This window comes from Hemitrygon akajei, chromosome 14 (assembly GCF_048418815.1).
Source record: "Hemitrygon akajei chromosome 14, sHemAka1.3, whole genome shotgun sequence".
NCBI lineage: Eukaryota > Metazoa > Chordata > Chondrichthyes > Myliobatiformes > Dasyatidae > Hemitrygon > Hemitrygon akajei.
Genome location: NC_133137.1, coordinates 45,744,883 through 45,767,569, shown reverse-complemented (window position 1 = coordinate 45,767,569; position 22,687 = coordinate 45,744,883). Strand labels below are relative to the sequence as shown.

Sequence of the window (22,687 nt, the reverse complement as noted above, 5' to 3'; positions counted from 1 at the left end):
CAGAGCAGTAGTTTCCTCCATGGTGTCCTTCCAGGAACACCATTCTTGTTCAGTGCCTTTTCTTATAGTGGATGAACAGAGACTTCAGCAAGTTCTAGAGATTTCTGCAGGTCTTTTGCTGTTACCCTTAGGTTCTTTTTCACACTCCTTGTGCATTGCTCATTGTGCTGTTGGGGTGATCTTTGAAGGACACCCACTTTTAGGGAGAGTAGCAACAGTACTGAATTTCTTCCCTTTGGAGACAATTTTCCTTGCTGTAACTGATGAACACTCAGGTCTTTAGAAATGCCGTTGTAGCCTTTTCCAGCTTCATGCATCTCTACAATTCTTCTAAGCTCCTCAAATAGTTGTTTTGATTGAGGTATGGTGCACATAAAGAGAGCCTTCTTGAGGAGCACAGGATCCTCAAGTAAATTGTCTCAGTGTGACTTTTTAAAGGGCAGGGCATCTCTACAACCCACACCTCCAATCTCACCCGTCTTCAAATAGCTTTTGTAGAAGGCATTGCTCTAGAGGTTCATCATACAGTCGGCCCTCCTTATCCGTGAGGGATTGGTTCCGGGACCCCTTGCGGATACAAAAAAACTCAGATGCTCAAGTCCCTTATTCCACCTGCCTCAATGTGGTGAACCTTAGGACCCTGTGGAACCCAAGACCTTATTTAACCTGGCTCATTTGGTGGACATTTGGACCGGGTGGCGGAGCTCTGAATCTGCAGTGTTTCTGTTCATGAAAATAATCACGATCACGATTGAAAATAAAGTGGAAATAATAAAGCGATCGGAAAGAGGTGAAACACCATCGGTCATTGTAAAAGCATTAGGCTGCATCGGTCAATGATCGGAACAATTTTAAAGGATAAGGTGAGAAAGGCCCTGCCCTGATGAAAGCTACAATTATTACTAGCAATGCAGTGTTTTAATTATTGGGTTTTGGGATTTTGAGTTTTTGATCCTCCACATCAACCCGGCACAGATGGAGAGTGCATGGAGAGTCTATCACTGGATTGAACTTGGAAACTTCCGTTCCCGAGCCCAGGGCTGAAACATATGTTCTTAAGTGTTTCTCTGCATAGAAAGGTAAAATATATACTATATACTAAGACAAACGTTTGACTAACTGAAGCTAAATAATACCGGATATACCTGTTCCGACTTAGTAAGAGAACTTCCGATTTTTAAAAAAATCCCGATCCACGATAACCCACACACATCCTCCCGTATACTTTAAATCATCTCTAGATTACTTATAATACCTAGTACAATGTAAATGCTATGTAAAATAGTTGTTATACTGCATTGTTTAGGGAAGAATGACAAGAAAAAAAGTGTACATGCTTGAACAACGAGTGCTGGAAGAGCACTTCCAGGTTTTCTCGATTCGCGGTTGGTTGAATTCGCGTATATGGAACTCGTGTATAAGGAGGGCTAACTGTATACTTCTTTTGAACCTAGACTGTGATTGCTTAAATTGTTACTCAGTAATAAGGAAAAGAATTAGAATTGTTTGGGTGTTATTTGTTTAGGCAGATTGTGTTTGTCTATTATTGTGGTTTAGATGAAAATCAGACCACATTTTATCCAGAAAATCAGGACTTAGTAAAAGGTTCACAACTTTTTCTTGCTATTGTAACTGTTCCTGAATCTGGTGGGGTGTGTGACCTAAGGCTCCTGTACCTCCTTCCCGAATGCAGCAGCAAGAAGAGAGCATGGCCTGGATAATGGAGTCCTTGATAATGGATGCTGCTTTTCTGTGACAGCGCTCCTTGTAGATGCGTTCAGTGGTGGGGAGGTCTTTACCTGTAATGGACTGGGCTGAATTCACTACTTTATGGAGGCTGGATGTCATAATTTTATAATGCTGTTTCCTTTCTCATTGCTCTTGGGCACTGATGTGATTGCCAACTGCTGTTGAAAATCAGTCTGAAATTTGAAAGTCGTATTCATTTAATTCAGTAAGTGTGTGCATAATTTGTTTTCAATGTGTGTGTTTGTGTTTGGGTGTGGGGTTACTTAGTGGGCCATAGCTCAGTGAGATTCTGTCTATCATTTTCACTTGGCAGTGGTTCAATGTGGGAAATTGTTGCAAATCTCGTTGCCCTGGCAGATGCAAAGCCATCTTTTTCATATAATCTAAGTGATAATAAATCTGGCTTTGATCTGTAGGCCTTCTGTTGTTCTATTCCATGAGCAGAGTTTGAACTGAAGCTCCTTGCACAAGTGGCTTTTGGTTGTGGGGCATGATGGTAAATGTGTGTGAACTACAGATGTATGCTCTACAATGTCTGTACATTGTGGTGAGGGTGGCATTCTGTGGAAAATTATACAGATTGCTCCTAGCTGATTTTTTTCCCCTCTTCCTCTAAGTGATTAAATTTCTTGCAGTGTAAATCAATTAGTTTGAGGTTTTGTTTTGCATATATTGCTAAACATTACTCTTTCAATTGGCGAAATTTTGTAGCAGTGAAGGCTATTCGGCTCATTTAACGTTTGAGAAAATTGTGTTTTACTTAATTCTGCGGATTTTTTTGTATCCAGTCTCTTCGGTAAAGCTAGCTATCTTCTCTTGACTTTACTTTAAAATGCAAAGTTTTACATTACTGGAGCTGACTTTAATTAAACTTGAGCAGGAAACAAGTCAGGAGAACCAGAGCAGTGTTTGAGGCAGGGGTGGCAATCTTAATGGAGGCATAAGTCACTTGAGTTGTATTGTGTTTTGCTCAGATGTACTTCCTCTTCCATTTCAAAAATAATTTGTGCTTCCCTTTGAACTGTCCTTTCCTTCTCCAAGATCCTTGCTTAAGATCAGATTTTCAAATCTACCCATTATACTTTGCCGCAGGCAGCTGTGGTAGCCAAGTTATTGGGTATATTTAAAGTGGCAGTTTTTAGGTTCCTGATTACTAAGGGTGTCAAAGGTTATGAGGAGAAGGCTAGAGAATGAGATTGGGACGGTTTTATAAATTAGCCATTATGGAATGACAGAGCGGACCCGATGAACCAAATTCTGATCCTATGTTTTATGATCTTGTATTCAAGTTCTCATTGCCTTGTTCTACATCTAGTTTCCTCTAATGAATTTATATCTTCAACCAGTATCATTTGTCTTCACTTCAAAGTGACTTGGGTATGTAAACTACCTCTTGTGACTCTCCTGAGTGTAACATGCACAACACGCTGGAGGAACTCAGCAGGTCATGCAGCATCCGTGGAAAAGCGCAGTCAACATTTCTGTGGATGCTGCCCGACCTGCTGAGTTCCTCCAATGTGTTGTGCGTGTTGCTTTGACCCCAGCATCTGCAGTGTATTTTGTGTTTCCGGAGCGTGTTCCCATCTGATTTCCAATGTCATGAAATTTCTTTAAGCCCTGTTCCTCTCTAGGTATGCTTTTGTTGCACTTTCCTTGCTGGCTTCCCACACTCTAACCTTTGCCAGGTACCAATTCAATCATCCATTAACCCCATCATAAACATTTACTGAACTGTTGATTTGCACTCAGTCCACAAGATGGTAAATATCAATACCATCTTGATATTTCCTCCTTTTGAAATGCATTTTCAGCTCTAACCATTTGAATATTTTCCCTTCTATATGGGAGCAAAGTCTTAGAGTCTCAAGTTCACTGCTGTGTTTAGAATGTTCTGCACTGTTGTAAATACCCTTCTGGTTGAGACATTGGACTCTTCCAGGTGAGTGTACTTTAAGAATTTTTGAGAGGTTCGTTTATCCAGTGATGTCTTTTTTTTTTATTGTCACAGATTGCTTTCAAAATGAGTACTGGTTTGGGAGGGATCAATTATGCCAGTACAGTTTTGATCATCCAGCATTGAAGAAGAAGGAATATTTCAAATCATACAGCAAGAGGCACTTCAGGATAGTCAGAGTAAGTATTGGCAAAAGTTAGGATTATGATGTGTTTGATTTGCCAATTTGACCATTTTACCCCACTTCTTGTTATGAGTATGGAAAGGGGAAGGCAAGTACATTTAATTGGTATTTTTCACATGAGCATTGTGTTCTACTCTGCTCTATGCATTTGTCAACATGTGCAATCTGGGAACAAAAATGTTAGCTGGTAGAATTTTTCTCGGTATTCCTATAAGATGCCTACATATTTTACAATATTTGACATCAAAGACTATCAGATGTATTAAGTAATTACAACTCTTGTTTGATGTGTGTCGTTATCTTGGTTCCAGTGTTTCCTACAAATCCTTGCCAGGTAACTTCATCCTTTGCTTTCTTCACTACTGAGTAATGCTTGCTGTTATCCTGAATTTGTTAGTACACATTAAATCATTAGACTGGACAGGCCTGTTACCATGCTCTATATCAAAATAAAAATCAAAAAATAAACTTTGCCTGCAGAATGAATCACAGTCCTGAAGCAGATATTCTTGTAATGCCTTTGTAATGAAATAATGTAACTTAATCACAAGTTAATTTTATTTTAATAATTCTTCATCTTTATTTTTCTGACATTTTGGGAAATACTTTATCTTAGTGGAAACTAAAAGGCCAAGACTTGGGTTATTCTTGTGAATACTGTTTACTGGTCTAAGCCAAATCTTAAAGCTTTAAGTGATGGCTGTTTTTTTTAATATATACTTTGCCATTACTGAAAGGTTGACTATTTTATACAGTGAAAATTCAAGATTGTTCAATGTCATTTCCTATACACAAGTGTAAAGAAGAACAAAATGTTACTCCAGATCTGATGCAGCACAAAAAGAAGCAATAAGATAAAGACACATTAATAATAAATAGCACAATAAATATAAATGAATAAGATAGCTTATATACATTGATTGTATGTCCATAAAGTAATGCTGAGCACATCACTGTCTGTACATAAGGTGACTGACGGGCAATGTTAATGTGGTGGTAGGGGGAGGCAGTTTGGAATTTTGATAAGTTTCCATAGTGCATGTTCTAACAATTTTTTTTAAAACCCCGACTATTAAGCAGTAAGGGAATGTTTAGGGTTTATATCTTTTGAAAGCTAGTATGATAATATAAAGAAATGCAGCTGAAAATTCTAAAGGTCGATATTATGAAGTTGGTTTAATTCATCGGTTGTTATCTTTTCAAAACCCTATATCTACTCCTTTCCACATTAACTAGAATGGTCAAGGGAAATATTAGTTAATATTTAAAGGAAAGGTGACTTATGGCACCCATGCTAAAAATAGCAAATGCAGAATTAAGACAGGAATGTTGCCCTTTAATTGACTTAAGCAGACATTTATTTAAGATTGGGAAATGTATAGGAAATTTTACTTCCAGTGTCAAATTAAGGAGTACAACTCAGTTTTAAAAAAAATGTCATTAAATAGGAGGAAATACCTGGGAATTCATTTGTAGTGTTCATTGAAGATCACAGTTCGAATGGGACCTTTCTAAATGGGACGATTATTGGAAAGAGTCAGAGGTTACCACTGTGCAATAATGCAGAAATAGCAATTAATCACCAATCTCACAAAGGTAAGAATGTGTTCTTGGAAACTTTGATCCAGTTTAGACATCTTTATGGTAGTGCAGATTGAACATCCAATTTAGAATCTTGTTGCATGTATATGTCCAGTGTTGCCAACATAGTGATTTCGACCAATGAATAATTTTGTTTTATTTATTAATATATACTTACTGAAGCTTTAATATTTGTGATTTTAAATCAGTGTGTGATACAGTTCTAACTGGACTCTGAATAAGTGCTTGTGTTGATTAATGAATGAGTAATCTTGGACCAACTTGGCTCAAAAAAGAATCTTTAAATGAGCATATAATATTCAAAATACAAAGTAAATTTAACATCAAAGTACATGTATGTCACCATATACAGCCATGATATTATTTTTCTAGTGAGCATACTCAATAAATCTATAGAATAATAACCGTAATGGAATCAGTGAAAGACTGCATCAACTTGGGCGTTCAATCAGTGTGCACAAGACAACAAAATGCAAATACAAATGAGGGCAAAATACCCAAATACTCAAATCTTTAGTTATCTAACTGTTTCAAGCAAAAAGAACAGAGGAATAATTTATTTTGTTTTTAAGTGTTTCTTTGATAGGATGAGACATTAGCTTTCAACAGTCTATAGAACCTCCTCTAATAAATAAACTCAGGTTCATTCTCCCATTTATTTATTTAAGCTACAGAATTTCCTTTCACAGATGTGTCTTTTTTCAGTTGTCTGAAGCTAAGTTCCTGAACCTTTGGTTTTAAAAGTTTTGACTGGATAGGAACCTAGAATTATTGAATATATGCATGGAAAACACACAAAATGCTGGTGGAACGCAGCAGGCCAGGCAGCATCTATAGGGAGAAGCACTGTCGACATTTCGGGCCAAGACCCTTCGTCAGGACTAACTGAAAGGAAAGATAGTAAGAGATTTGAAAGTAGGAGGGGGATGGGAAATGCGAAATGATAGGAGAAGACCGGAGGGGGTGGGGTGAAGCTGAGAGCCAGACAGGTGATTGGCAAAAGGGGTACAGAGCTAGAGAAGGGAAAGGATCATGGGACTGGAGGCCTAGGGAGAAAGAAAGGGGGAGGCGAGCACCAGAGGGAGATGGAGAACAGGCAGAGTGATGGGCAGAGGGAGAAAAAAAAACTAAATATATCGGGATGGGGTAAGAAGGGGAGCGGCATTAACAGAATATATGCATGGGCTGTCTACAAAATGGTTGAACTCTCACAATGCAGCTTTAGACCAATTTCCTTCAGAATCCAGCAAATATTACATATTGGAGCACATCAACATTTAGTGGCAGTTAGAATATGTTGGTTTTGTACTTGTACAGCAATAAAAAATCAGGCAGTACAACACCTATTACAGTGTTTTTCAATGTTACTGAAAGAAAGATTAGGCTTGGTTAGGAAAGCCAATGCAATTGTTATTGTGTACAATAATTTGTAATGTAAACCTGCAACTTCATTTTACAGAAATGACCTGCCTATTCGTTTGTATTCAGGTCTCTGAATGTTACTGCCACCACAGCTCTGATAAATTTGTGACTGAAGTTGCAGGGTGTTGGAAACCTTGTGGCATCAATGCTTCATCTTGGGCCCTGGCTTTCCTGACTGCATGGCTGCATGACTGCTAGACTCCCTGATCAAAATCTCAGACTGTGCTACCTTGTGGGAAACCCCCTGATTTCAAAGTTGAAAGTAAATTTATTATCAAACTACATAAAATTCATCATGTACAACCCTGAGATTCATTTTTCTGTAGGCATTCACAGTAAAATACACTTTAGAATCGATGTAAAACTACCTCCAACAGGATGGACAAACAACCAATGTGCTGTGCAAAAGATGACAAACTGTGGAAATATAAAAAGAAATATTTAAAAAAATGAATAAACAATAAATATTGAGAACATGAGCTTAAGAGTCCTTGAAAGAAAGTCTATAGGGTGTGGGAACAGTTCAGTGATTGGGCAAGTGGATTTATCCCTGCTGGTTCAAGAACCTGATGGTTGAGAGGTAATAACCATTCCTGAACCTGGTGTTGTGAGACCTGTACCACCACCTTGCTGATAGCATTGAGAAGAGAGCGTGGTCTGGATGGTGGGGATGCTTTGTGATTTGTTTACATTATTGCTATAATTTGAACTAGATAGTATTTTCAGCATTGTATTTTCCTATGTGTTAAATGTCAAAATTGTGCATTTTCTGTTTTGTCTCTGGTTGTTTAAGATTTCTTTCTCGGGGGTAGATGGAAAGGATAAAACTTGCATGTAGCGGCTTTCATGACCCCTGGATGCCGTGAAATGCACTAGAGCTGAATGAAATCAGGGGAATATTGTAATTTAGGAAATGAATGATGTAATTGGAATTTTTAAAAGGTGCCGAATTATATTGTGACCCAAACAATGTTTTATCACACCTTTAATTTTTGAATATCTTCTGTTCTTCACAAGTTAGTTATAAACTTTGTGTACATTGCAACAACAGAACAATATTACCGTGGTTTCACCTATTTAGTTTGTGAAAATGACTTGGCTCTCCTGAATCGCTGTTTTCCAGTTTTTGTCTTTTCTGATCTGATGACAGATGACCTAATCAACCTACCAAAAAAATTCAGAGATAAGTACATCATTTCAAAAGCTCTTGGCTCGTAAGTTTGAGTTGCAGTTACTTTTCTTCTAAGTCCATTCCATGTTCCTGTTTATTATGTTCTAAGCAAAACCTGATAGAAAATGCTGGGGGGGGGGGGGGGGATAAAATTTGTTGATGTGGGATGTAGGGTAAATGTGTGCTTGGTCATCTGAGGCTGGATGGATTGAAGGACCTGTTTCTTGCTACATAGACAATGCAAAGTAAATGACAATCAAAGGAGAAGGTAACAGATCTTCTCTTTCAGATTTACTGCATAGTCTAACATTTCTACAACTGTATCTGATTTGCTTTCTCTGCAGTGGTTTTCTTTTTGTTCTCTTGTATTTTTCGAGAAAGAGCCCAGTACCGAAATGATCATTCAGGCAAAAGAGAATGGAATAGGTATTAGCTTTGACTGAACTCAATCTCTTTAACTGATCACAATTCCAATTAAAGATTTCTGGGGTGGAACACTGGTAGTTTCCTCCAATTCTCTAATTCCTTTTTAAAATTCACCTTTGAGGTTAATAAGAAAATATATGCACTGATTTTGTAAAATTTACTGAATTAATTCTGATACATGACTGAAATTTGTTCACTATTATTAAAAAGGATTTTAATTATTTTTCCATCTGAAAAAATTAACTGAAATCATAATTTTAATGGGACCAAATTTAATTTTAAAAAATTGGCTGTAAAGAGGATAGCCAGTGATCTTGTTCCTGAGCAGAAGTGACTAATGAGAGAGGGTGTAATTTTAAGGTGATTGGAGGGAAGTATATTGGGGATGTCAGAGGTAAGTACTTTTTACTTAGAGAATGGTAGATGCATAGAACGTGTTGCTAAGGAGTGATGGTAGAGGCAGAAACATTAGGTGAATTTAAGGGGCTCTTAGGCACTTGGATGAAAAAAACAAGTGGTTATTTGAGAGGGAAGGCATCCATGGAAAGGAATAAACAATCGATCTTTCTGCTGAGACTGTTTATCAGGACTCCTAATGAAGGGACTCAGCCTGAAGCATTGACAGTTTATTCCTCTCCATGGATGCCTCCTGACTTTATGAGTTCCTCCAGCATTTTACATGTATTAATCTGTACATCAATTTCTTTATGTTGGTTATTTCTGATTGTTTTGTCTTTAATTTCTTGATTTATTTGTTATTCTGCAGGGGTGTATGTGGAGAGGTGAAGTTGGCATTTGAGAAGACAACCTGCAAGAAAGTAGCTGTGAAGATTGTGCATAAACCAAAGTTTGCAAAACTTGTAACTGAGCGAGGAGTAAGTATAATCAGCCACATTGTGTGGTTTCTGTTGCAAGAGTTTTTTGTTGACCTGAGCTAGTAAGGAAATGACAAAAGGGAACAGATCTACAGCAGTAAATCAAAAATTACAAGCAAATTAATAGCAACAGCTCAAGTTCTATTGAAGATGTTGGATGAAATCAGAAAGTTGGGGTAGTGGATGAGGATAGAGATCAGAGATGAGGGTAGTACAGTGGATGTGATCTACATGGATTTTAGTAAGGTATTTGACAAGGTTCCACATGGTAGGCTTATTCAGAAAGTCAGAAGGCATGGGATCCAGGGAAGTTTGGCCAGGTGGATTCAGAATTGGCTTGCTTGCAGAAGGCAGAGGATCGTGGTGGAGGGAGTACATTCAGATTGGAGGGTTGTGACTAGTGATGTCCCACAAGGATCTGTTCTGGGACCTCTATTTTTCATGATTTTTATTAATGACCTGGATGTGGGGGTAGAAGAGTGGGTTGGCATGTTTGCAGACGACACAAAGGTTGGTGATGTTGTAGATAGTGTAGAGGATTGTGGAAGATTGCAGAGAGACATTGATAGGATGCAGAAGTGGGCTGAGAAGTGGCAGATGGAGTTCAACCCAGAGAAGTGTGAGGTGGTTTGGAAGGACAAACTCCAAGGCAGAGTACAAAGTAAATGGCAAGATACTTGGTAGTGTGGAGGAGCAGAGGGATCTGGGGGTACATGTCCACAGATCCCAAAAAGTTGCCTCACAGGTAGATACAGACAGACATACTTTATTGATCCCGAGGGAAATTGGGTTTCGTTACAGCTGCGCCAACCAAGAATAGTGTAGAAATATAGCAATATTAAAAACCATAAATAATTAAATAATAATAAGTTAATCATACCAAGTGGAAATAAGTCCAGGACCAGTCTATTGGCTCAGGGTGTCTGACACTCCGAGGGAGGAGTTGTAAAGTTTGATGGCCACAGGCATGAATGACTTCCTATGACGCTCAGTGTTACATCTCGGTGGATGTAAGATAGGGTAGTTATGAAAGCTTATGGGGTGTTAGCTTTCGTAAGTCGAGGGATAGAGTTTAAGAGTCGCGATGTAATGATGCAGCTCTATAAAACTCTGGTTAGGCCACACTTGGAGTACTGTGTCCAGTTCTGGTCTCCTCACTACAGGAAGGATGTGGAAGCATTGGAAAGGGTACAGAGGAGATTTACCAGGATGCTGCCTGGTTTAGAGAGTATGGATTATGATCAGAGATTAAGGGAGCTAGGGCTTTATTCTTTGGAGAGGAGGAGGATGAGAGGAGACATGATAGAGGTGTACAAGATATTAAGAGGAATAGATACCGAGTGGATGGCCAGCGCCTCTTCCCCAGGGCATCACTGCTCAGTACAAGAGGACATGGCTTTAAGGTAAGGGGAGGGAAGTTCAAGGGGGATATTAGAGGAAGGCTTTTTACTCAGAGAGTGGTTGGTATGTGGAATGCACTGCCTGAGTCAGTGGTGGAGGCAGATACACTAGTGAAGTTTAAGAGACTACTAGACAGATATATGGAGGAATTTAAGGTGGGGGGGGGGGTTATATGGGAGGCAAGGTTTGAGGGTCAACACAGCATTGTGGGCCGAAGGACCTGTAATGTGCTATACTGTTCTATGGATAGGGTTTGTGGAGGAGTTTTTGTTGTCTGAGCATGGATTAGTCAAATAAGTTTACGATTTATCTTGCAAAGAAACCTCAAAAGACTGATAAGCTGTACTTGTCACATGTACGTTGAAGCATTCAGTGAAATATGTCACTTGTGTGGAGGATGTGCTGTGGCATTCCACAGATGTCACTAATATATTCAGCAACTTCAGATTTCTGTTAACCATCAGGTTTACTCTACAACTTCCAGGACAAGAAAGGACAAAGTCAGCATGGTTTCCTTAAGGGAAAATCTTGCCTGACAAACCTGTTGGAATTCTTTGAGGAAATTACAAGTAGGATAGATAAAGGGGATGCAGTGGATGTTCTATATTTGACAAGGTGCTACATATGAGGTTGCTTTCCTGGTATTACAGATAAGTTACTAGCGTGGTTAGAGCATTGGCTGATTGGTAGGAGACAGTAAGTGGGTATGAAAGGGTACTTCTCAAAGGCCTGCCAGTGACTAGTGTGTTGGCAGGGGTCAGTGTTGGGACAGCTTTTTATGTTGTATATCTATGATTTAGATGATGGAATAGATGGTTTTGTTGCCAAGTTTGCAAATGATACAAAGGTTAGTGGAGGGGCAGGTAGTGTTGAGGAAACAGGTAAGCTACAGAGGGACTTAAGTTAGGGGAATGGGCAAGAAAGAGCAAATGAAATAAAATGTTAGAAAGTGCATAGTCGTGCACTTTGCTAGTAGAAATAAATGTACAGATTATCTTCTAAACAGGAAGAAAATCCAAAAATCTGAGATGCAAAGGGACTTGAGAGTCCTTGTGCAGAACATCCTAAAGTTTAACTTGCAGGTTGAGTTCTTCATCTTCTTCTTGTTTTACGGCAGTTGGCACCCAACTCAATGGTGCATTACCACCACCTTCTGCTCCACAGTGCGGATCAGAGGATAGACTTACATTCAAAATCCCTTCACCTATTCTCCCTCTCTCCCCCCCTCTCTCCCCCCCTCTCTCCCCCCCTCTCTCCCCCCCTCTCTCCCCCCCTCTCTCCCCCCCTCTCTCCCCCCCTCTCTCCCCCCCTCTCTCCCCCCCTCTCTCCCCCCCTCTCTCCCCCCCTCTCTCCCCCCCTCTCTCCCCCCCTCTCTCCAACAAACAGACACAAAAACCCTAATCTACACTTTATCCTTCCTTCTTTGACCATCTTAGTACCCTATTCCTGCTTATCCATCATATCCTATTAAAAAAAACTCTGTATCCCTTAAGAAAGCTAAAAGTACTCTGACCTGTGCCCTCTCACCCTGCCCAGTAACCCTTTTAATGTGAATTCCTGCACCCCCAAATCCCTTAGATTAATTCTCATCATCTCTCTCTCTATCCCATACTTCCTGCAACTCAGAATTACATGTTCTACTGACTCCCAAGTTGAGTTGGTGGTGAGGAAGGCAAATTACAGTGTTAACATTCATTTCAAGAGGTCTGGAGTACAAAATCAGGGATGTGATGCTGAGGCTTTATAAGGCACTGGTGAAGCCTCACCTTTAGTATTGTGAACATCTCAGGGCTCCTCATCTAAGAAAAGATGTGCTGGCGGGTCCAGAGGAGGTTCACAAGGATGATTACGGGAATTAAAGGATTATCATACGAGGAACGTTTGATGGCTCTGGGTCTGTACTCGCTGGAATTTAGAAGGATGGTGGGGAATCTCATTGAAGCCTTTCGAAGGTTGAAAGGACTAGACAAAAAAGATGTGGAAAGGATGTTTCCCATGGTGGGGAAGGTGGACAAGATGGTACAGTCTCAGGATAGAGGGACGTCCATTCAGAACAGAGATGCAGAGAAACAGGGTGGTGAGTTTGTTACCACAGGCAGCTGTGGAGGCCAGATCATTGGTTGTATTTAAGGCAGAAATTGATAGGTTCTTGATTGGACATGACATTAAAGGTTATGGGGAGAAGTGTGGAGCTGTGGAGTGGAAAAAAGGAACAGCCATGATTGAATGGTGGAGTAGACTAGATGGGCCAATGGCCAAGGTTGCAGCAACAACCTGGCACTCAACGTCAGTAAGACGAAAAAGCTGATTGTGGACTGCAGGAAGGGTAAGATGAAGGAACGTAAAAATCCTCATAGAGGGATCAGAAGTGGAGTGAGTGAGCAGTTTCAAGTTCCTGAGTATCAAGATCTCTGACAAGTTAACCTGGTCCCAATATATCGATGCAGTTATAAAGAAGGCAATACAGCGTCTATATTTTAGGAGTTTCAAGAGATTTGGTATTTCATTCCTCTGCTGCTTCTTTCAGTCCTGTGGACTACATACCAGACAGTGATGCAGCTTGTCAGAATGCTCTGTGGAGAGGGTTGTAAATTTAGTTGGTTCCATCTTGGGTACCAGCCTACAAAGTACCCAGGACATCTTCAAAGAGCGGTGTCTCAGAAAGGGAGTGTCCATTATTAAGGACCCCCAGCACCCAGGGCATGTTGTTTTCTCACTGTTACCATCAGGTAGGAGGTACAGAAGCTTGAATGCACACACTCAGCAATTCAGGCGCAACTTCTTCCCCTCTGCCATCTGATTCCTAAATGGACATTGATCCTGTGAACACTACCTCACTCTTTTAATATATTATTTCTGCTTTTGCAGGATTTTTAATCCATTCATTATGCATCTACTGTAATTGATTGATTTATTATTATTTTTCTTCTATATTATGTATTGCATTAAACTGCTGCTGCTACGTTAACAAATTGTATGATAGTGCTGGTGATAATAAACCTGATTCTGATTCTAATTCTGCACCTAAGTCTTATGGTCTAAGTAAAACTTTTTACTTAGGCCCTAGGTCACTTCACAGGAGTGTTATTAATCAAAAGATTGAGCTCAACCTCACATGGAACTACTTGGAGTTCATGACCGAAAGTTTGGGCAGAGAAGCAAGTTTAATAAACATTTTAGAGAAGGAAAGGCCTGTGTACAGTTTGGTGGTTTTGGGAGGAGATTGTAGATCCTGGGGACTTAACAAATGAAGTAGTCATTGGTGATGTCCAAGGAGTTTTGAAATTCTTAAAACTGGCGGAAAGGTTATAAAGAGAGCCTTCATCAGAGTGTTGAGTGCAGGAGTTGAGATGTTGAAGTTGTCAGTGAGGCCAGATTTGGAGTATTATGTGCAAATGGTCACCTATCTACAGGAATTAGATCAAAAAGATTGAAAGAATATAGAAAAAATTATAAGGATGGTGTTGGGACTTGAGGACCTGAGTTATAGGGAAACATTGAATAGGGTAGGACTTTATACTATTGAGCATACGAGAAATAGTGGAGAGTTGATAGCGGTATAGAGAATTGAATTGACTTTATCACTTGCACCTTTCATATACATGAGGAGTAAGAATCTTTACATTACATCTCCGCAATGTGCAATTTATAGTAATTTATAATAGTTTGTACAACAAGACAGCAAATATAACATAGAACACAGCTGTGTCAACATGAATTAATCAGTCTGATTGCCTGGTGGAAGAAGCTGCCCTGGAGCCTGTTGGTCCTGGCTTTTATGCTGCGGTACCATTTCCCAGATGTTAGCAGCTGGAACAGTTTGTGGTTGGGGTGACTCGGGTCCCCAAAGGTCTATCTTTACACACCTGTCTTTGTAAATGTCCTGAATAGTGGGAAGTTCACATCTACAGATGTGCTGGGTTGTTCACACCACTTTCTGCAGAGGGAAGTACAGTTCCCATACCAAGCAGTCAGGATGATCTCAGTTGTGCCCCTGTAGAAAGTTTGTAGAAAGTTCTTAGGATTTGGGGGCCACACCAAACTTCTTCAACTGTCTGAGGTGAAAGAGGTGCCGTTGTGCCTTTTTCACCACATAGCCGGTATGTACAGACCGCATGAGATCTTCAGTGATGTTTATGCCAAGAAACTTAAAGCTGTTCACCTTCTCAGCTCCAGAGCCATTGATGTCAATAGGGGCTAGCCTGTCTCCATTCCTTCGGTAGTCCACAGCCAGTTCCTTTGTTTTTGCGACAGTGAGGGAGAAGTTGTTTCTTTGACTTCACTGTGTCAGGGTGATGACTTCTTCTCTGTAGACTGCCTCATTATTATTGGAGATTAGCCCAACCAATCTCGTGCCATCAGCAAGTTAGCAGGTTGGAGCTGTAGGTAGCGACAGAGTCTTGGATATACAGAGAGTAAAGGAGGGGGCTTAGTATACAGCCCTGAGGAGCACCTGTGTTGAGGGTCAGAGGGGCAGAGGTGAGGGAGCCCACTCTTACCACCTGCCGGCGATCTGACAGGAAGTCCAGGACCAGCAACACAAGGCAGAGTGAAGGCTGAGGTCTCTGAGCTTCTTATCAAGCCTGGAGGGAATTATGGTGTTGAATGCTGAACAGCGGTCCAAGAATAGCATTCTCACATAAGCATCCTTCTTCTCCAGATGTGTAAGGACGGTGTGTAGAGCTGTGGCTATTGCGTCATCTGTTGATCAGTTGTGTTGCCAGGCCAATTGTAGGGGGCTCAGTGTGGATGGTAGCATGCTGCAGATGTAGTCCTTGACCAGCCTCTCAAAGCATTTGCTTATTATTGAGGTGAGTGCAACAGGATACCAGTCGCTCAGACATGAGATGTATAGATAGGGTTAATGTAAGTAGGCTTTTTCCACTGAGATTGAAAAGGACTAGAACTGGTGGTCATTGGTTAAGAGGGAATATGGGGAACTTTCTTAATCAGAGGGTGGTGCAAGCTGCCAGTGGAAGTGGTGCTTGCATGTTTTAGTGCAATGTTTAAGAGAAGTTTGGGTAAGTATATAGGCTGGAAAGGTGTGGAGAGCTATGGTCCAGGAACAAGTTGATGGGACTTGGCAGAGTAACAGTTCAACACGAACTAGATGGGTTGAAGGACCAGTTTCTGTGTTGTGGTGTTATATGACACTCTGAGTCAAAAATGGAGGACCATGGCTATCTCAAAGGGTTTCTTGGGTGAGAAGAATTTCAAAGTCATGGTCAACATTGTAAAATGAAGGCAATGCTAAATTGAGAGCCAATGGAGACCAACAAACCTTGGACCTTGTGCAAGTTACCATTTAAGCAGAATGTTGCATAACCTCAAATTTACTTAAGGATCGAATGAGGGAGGCTGGCTACTGTTGTTGAATTTCTGACTTGCAATCAGTTAGGATTGCAGAGACTTCTTTGGGGGGGGGGGACTCTGTTGAGAACCTGGGGGGCAGTTTGAAGTAAAGGAGCAAAGATGCTGGAAACAGTATGTGATACAGTATCATAGTGAAGTTGTTGTTTGAGTTGAGATTATTAATCAGAAAATGCAGGAAAGAGTATCAATCTGAAATATTAATACAATTCTCTCCATGGATGCTGTTTAATCTGATCATTTAGAGCAGTGTTATTTTGATCTGTAAAGTATAGGTGCTGAAAAATGCTGCCTGTAAAGCAATGTGTTTCCACAAGCATCAATTTCCTTCTATTGCAGAATGTTGTATTTGTATGGACAAAGACTAACTGCTCTGGAGAGTGTGTCATTCACGCATACCTCATTCCACTTAGCTGTTTATCCCCGGAATCCAAGAGTAGACTTGCTCTGGAGTAACTCAAGGTGCTTAGACATTGTGGCAGTTCCAATGTACACCAAAGGCTGCTAATCTGTACTGCAGTGCCAGGAATGTTATCACAGTGAAATGACTGACCCCTAATTTCTTTTGTGCATGGCATCTGTCTCAAGTTCACAGCCCCCACCTACAAAAGTCCCTTTGTACCACTTGCAGCTAAACCAAATTTGTTTGCCATGAAGCATTTTTGTTACTTCAAGTTCTTAAACTTGTTTTCTGCAGGATGTATCTTCTAATGTTGCAACAGAGATTGAAATTCTAAAGAAATTGGACCATGTAAGTATTTTAAAATGGCCTATTTTTTTTTTGGTTGAATCATTAATAACTGACTTTTTTTATTTTTATTCTTAAAGCCTTGTATAATCAAGATTGAAGAGGTGTTTGATTTTGAAGATGCTTTCTACATTGTACTGGATTTGTAAGTGCCTTTATGTTCATTGTTGATTGTTGTTTAGAGATGGCAGTTGGAGCAGTACAGCCTGTTCTGTTTTATCAGAGTTTATACCGATGTAGAGAAAAGTAAATTAGCGGAATATTATTTTGTTCTGATGATTGGTGATGGAATGTAAGCTCAGTTCAGAGAGTATTTTCTAGGGTACTGATTCTTTGCCTGTAAATTCAGAATATTAAGCAGACATTGAACTGTTATAGTTATGATACAGGATGGAAACAGGCACACCCCCCCCCCCCCCCCACTTTCTGTTTTCTACGTGACTCCTTTGTCCATTCATCCCTCCCCACTGATCTCCCTCCTGGTAAGCGGAATAAGTGCTACATCTGCCCCTACACCACCTCCCTCACTACCATTCAGGGCCCCAAACAGTCCTTCCAGGTGAGGTGACACTTCACCTGTGAGTCTGTCAGGGTCATCTACTGTATCCGGTGCTCCTGCTGTGGCCTCCTGTATATTGGTGAGACCTGACGTGGATTAAGAAACTGCTTTGCCAAGCACCTACTCTCCATATGCCAGAAAAAAGCAGGATCTCCCAGTGGCCATCCATTTTAATTTCATTTCCCATTCCCATCCCAACATGTCCATCCATGGCCACTTCTACTGTCGCAATGAGGTTGGAGGAGCAACACATCATATTCCATCTGGGTAGCCTCCAACCTGATGGCATGAGTATCAACTTCTCAAACTTCCAGTAATGGCCACCCCAACCCTGCTCCCCCCTCCCTTTCACTATTCCCCATCCCATTTTCTCATTCTCTGACTTCTCCTTGCCTGCACTCTGGTGCTTCTCCTCTTTTCTTCTATGGCCTTCTGTCCTCTAGATTCCCCTTTCTCCAGCCCTGACTCTTTCACTAATCAATTTCCCAGCTCTTTATTTCACACCTCCCTCTCCCGGTTTCATCTATTGCTTTGTGTTTCTCCCTACCCTCCCCAACCTTTTAAATCTTCTCATCCTTTTTCTGCAGTCCTGCTGAAGGGTTTCGGCCTGAAGCGTCAACTGTACTCTTTTCCACAGATGTTGCCTGACCTGCTGAGTTCCTCCAGCATTTTGTGTGTGTTGTCAGGTATGATGTTGTGGCCATCACTGAATCATGGCTGAAGGATGGTTGTGGTTGGGAGCTGAATGTCCAAGATTACATGTTGTATCAGAGTGATTGGAAGGTAGGTAGAGGGGCTGGTGTGGCTCTGCTGGTAAAGAATGGCATCAAATCAGTAGAAAGATGTGACATAGGATTAGAAGATGTTGAATCCTTGTAGGTTGAGTTAAGAAATTGCAAGGGTAAAGGACCAATATGGCAGCTATATACAGGCCTCCCAACAGTAGAAGGGAAATGGACCACAGATGACAACAGGAAATAGAAAAGGTGTGTCAAAAGGGTAATGTTATGGTAGTTAGGGGAGATTTTAACATGCAGGTCGATTGGGGAAAATCAGGTTGGTAATGGATCTAAAGAAAGTGAGTTTGTTGAATGTCTACGAGACTTTTTAGAGCAGTTTGTCATTGAGCCTACTAGGGGATCAGCTATACTGGATTGGGTGTTAATATAATGAACTGGAGGTGATTAGAGAGCTTAAGGGAAAAGAACCCTTAGGAGACAGTGATCACAATATGATTGAGTTCAACTTGAAATTTGATAGTGAGGAAGTAAAGTCTGGCATAGCAGTATTTCATTGGAGTAAAAGTAATTACAGTGGCATGATAGAGGAGCTGGCCAAAGTAAATTGGAAGGAGATGTTGGCAGGAAAGACAGCAGAGCAGCAACAGCTTGAGTTTCTGGGACAAATGAGGAAGGTGCAGGATAGATATATTCCAAAAGTGAAGAAACACTGGAATGGCAAAATAGTAACCATGGCTGACATGGGAAGTCAAAACTAATGAAAAAGCAAAAGACTGAGCATACAGCAAAACAAAAATTAGTGGGAAGACAGAGGATTGTGTAGCTTTTAAAACCCTGTAGAGAGCAACTAAAAGAATCACTATGAGGGAAAAGATGAAATATGAAAGCAAGCTAGCAAACATTATCAAAGTGGATAGTAAAAGCTTTTTCAGGTATGCAAAAGATAAAAGAGAGATGAGAATGGATAGAGGACCATGAGAAAATGAGGCTGGAGAAATCATAACGGGGACTAAGGAGATGGCAGATGAACTAAATGAGTATTTTGCAGCAGAAAGGAAATTATAGACCTCAATTATAGCTTGACCTCAGTGGTTGGGAAGATGTTGGAGTCAGTTGTTAAGGATGAGGTTATGGAGACACAGGACAAAATGGGACAAAATCAGCATGGTTTCCTTCAGGCAAAACCTTGCCTGATGAACCTGTTGGAATTCTTTGAGGAGGATACAAGTAGGATAGATAAAGGGGATGCAGTGGATGTTGTATATTTGGACTTTCAGAGAGCCTTTGACAAGGTGCCACACATAAGGGTGCTTACCAAGTTGAAAGCCTGTAGTATTACAGGAAAGTTACTGGCATGGTTAGAGCATTGGCTGCTTGCTAGGAGGCAGCGAGTAAGAATAAAAGGACCCTTTCTGGTTGGCTATCAGTGACTAATGGTGTTCCACAGGGGTTAGTGTCGGAACCACTTCTTTTTATGATGTATATAAATGATTTAGATGATGGAATAGATGGTGGTGTCAAGTTTGCAGATGGTAGGTTGCAGAAGGACCTAGACAGATTAGCGGAATGAGCAAGAAAGTGGCAAATGAAATACAATGTTTGAAAATGCATGGTCATGTACTTTGATAGTAGAAATAAATGTGCAGACTATTTTCTAAACCAGGAGAAAATCCAAAAAATCTGAGATGCAAAGGGACTTGGGAGATTTTGTGCAGAACATCCTAAAGATTAACTTGCAGGTTGAGTCAGTGGTGAGGAAGGCAAATGCAATGTTAGCATTCATTTCAAGAGGTCTAGAATACAAGAGCAAGGATCTGATGCTGAGGCTTTATAAGGCACTAGTGAGGCCTCACCTTGAGTATTGAGGATTTGGGCTCCTCATCTAAGATAAGATGCGCTGACATTGGAGGGGGTTCAGAGGAGATTCACAAGGGAGTGAAAGGGTTATCATTATGAGCAACATTTGATGGCTCTGGGCCTGTATTCACCGGAATTTAGAAGGTTGGCGGGGGTGGGGGGGGGGGGTTCTCATTGAAACCTTGCGAATGTTCAAAAGCCTAGGCAAAGAGGATGTGGAAAGAATGTTTCCCATGGTGGGGGAGTTTAGGATAAGCGTGCATAGCCTCAGGATAGAGGGCTGTTGATTTATAACAGAGATGTGGAGAAATTTTAGCCGGTGAATTTGAATGGCGAGCTCGGAGACCTAAAAAGCAGAGTTCTGAGACTGCCCAACAAAGGGTTACACTCATATTTTATAGTCAAAATCCACGTGACAAGAAGCACTTAATCACACAAATAGAGTAGAGAAATTTCATAGCATGTTCTAGGTGATAACTCGAAGCACCAATCAGCTTAAAAGTTACTCTGCCTGCAGCGTTAGGGCAGATTACGGAACAATGATTCCAAAGAAAAACAAGATACCCCATCCTTCTTAAAGTACAAACAAGCATGCGAATCAGCTACTTATAGCTAGGTATGGTTAGTTAGTTGGCAATTTACCAAGAATAGATAGTACTGCTGTTGTGACAGAAATGGCTTAACCCCGTGGTCCCTAGTTGGTAATAATGCTTTAAATTTTCTTCCACACCAAGATTCTGCATTTGTGTGATTACGTTGTGAATTAAGGGTAATCTTGTCCTGTCAGAGCACAGGAACTCAAATTGTTTTCGTCTCTTTTCTTTAAGGATGGAAGGTGGAGAGCTTTTTGATCGAGTGGCTCGCTCAAAAGGACTGAAAGAAGAAACGGCCAAATTGCTCTTCTATCAGATGCTGCTTGCAGTCCAAGTATGTAGCTATGATTTTTATTTTAATATGCCTTTTCAAGCAGATGTGTTGCTAAGCTTCATTAATTTAAACGTTGACAAAAATACTGATCAGGATTTCCTCTTTCCCCCTCCCGCTGCATGGAAAATGTGAAGTGGAAGACCATTTTTGAAATATATAAAATGCAAATCAGATTAAATCTAGCCTCTGCACATTTGTAAGGAAAAGTTTTTTGTACAGTTGTTGTCTTTGGAACAGAGGAAGTAGCTGGAAGGTTGAATCGTGCTGCATAAAAGACCTAAGTAGGGCAAATAGTAAAGTTCAATTTCCTTTAGCAGAGAGGTCAGTAACCATGGTGGGGGGGGGGGAATTGGGTAGAGTAGAACTAATGTGTACTGGACAGAAAGTTCAGAAGTACTTGTGGATAAAGAGTACTCATTGCTCGTAAAGCTGACCCGGTCAAAAATTCTCATTCGTTTTAGGAACCTAGATATCCCTATGAAGTGCTCTATTTAGAAGGTTCTGAACCAAGAACTAGCCTTTGGTCTTAGGAGCTTCTTGGTCAGCATGGACACATTAAACTGAATGGCCTCATTATATCCTTGAAATTTTTATGCTAAACAGAACTGGTATTTTCAACACATCTTTTTGTTCAACATGTATGGAGAGTCTTCTTTTAAAAAGCAAACAGTTTTCTTGTGGCTAGGAAGAAAACCAGCAAATTTATCATGTCACTTTTGGTTCAGTCTCTTGTGGCATTTATGAAAACATTAACTACACCTGTAGTTTTTTTATCTAGTAGATATATACAGTACTCTGCAAAAGTCTTGGGCATCCTAGCTATATAGTGTTCTGGTGTAAAAATTGTTTACCCCCTTGGAAGCCTTCATATTTTATTGTTTTACAACACTGAATCACAATGGCTTTTCATCACTGATGAACAGAAAAGACTCTTTCGTGTCAAAGTGAAATTAAATTTCCAGAAATTTGTCTAAATTTATTACAATTATTAAACACTTTGCAATACCAACAGTCCTCTTAGGCACAATATACATTCTTGCGCCTTCACAGGGTTAAAAACATATCTACCATATGCTAACGTAACAAAATGATTCTGCATTAAATTTTTATTTGTCTTTAAACCTAGCTCACTCAGTATCTGTGTGCTGAATAGCAGGTTCGATATCAATGAGATCCTTAAATTTGCTCTTTTTTTTTGGAAATATTTGGCTCAAGTTGTGACAACAAAAGCCTCGAGTCCCCATGAGTAACGGCGTCCAAGTAGTTTCTGTTTTTTGTGAGTATGTGGTTCAACAAGGTAGGAGGATGAAAATGCAACGAAGAGCAGTTTGGCTCTCCAAAGACCAGGAAGCTTTTTATGACACATACCAAAAAAACTAACATTTTAGAAAAGCATTTTTGCTTCTTCATCATTCTGAATTTTGTTAATTTCTTTGTGCAAGCTCTGTTCCTGTTCTTCCACCTTGTAAACTTCCAGATCGTTCAAATCCTTAAATCGATTCTGAAAACCCTCCTTCAGTGACTGCAGGTATAAGCATTCACTGTATTTGAAATAGAGTGCCATACTTTCCATGTTGGGAAACCGTGTGAACATTCTTCTAATGGTTTGCTTATATATTTCCAACTTTACTATAAAATGGACACTGCACTTTTTGTCTGGATTAAATTGAAATTCTCACTCTGCAGTTCCATATTTAGAATG

General features: G+C 40.3%; 1 protein-coding gene across 3 annotated transcripts in view; it reads left to right on the top strand.

The window, feature by feature from the left end:
* The window catches only part of chek2 (checkpoint kinase 2), a 92,931-nt gene that overhangs the window by 11,140 nt on the left and 59,104 nt on the right, over positions 1-22,687 (top strand). For 2 of the 3 annotated variants that reach the window (XM_073065947.1, XM_073065949.1), the window contains 7 exons: positions 3,758-3,882; positions 5,336-5,483; positions 8,035-8,125; positions 9,275-9,383; positions 16,852-16,905; positions 16,983-17,047; positions 20,886-20,985. In XM_073065947.1, the coding sequence (XP_072922048.1) occupies positions 3,758-3,882; positions 5,336-5,483; positions 8,035-8,125; positions 9,275-9,383; positions 16,852-16,905; positions 16,983-17,047; positions 20,886-20,985 (692 nt within the window). The remainder of the gene's footprint in view (positions 1-3,757; positions 3,883-5,335; positions 5,484-8,034; positions 8,126-9,274; positions 9,384-16,851; positions 16,906-16,982; positions 17,048-20,885; positions 20,986-22,687) is intronic. The other variant, XM_073065948.1, reaches the window with a different exon arrangement.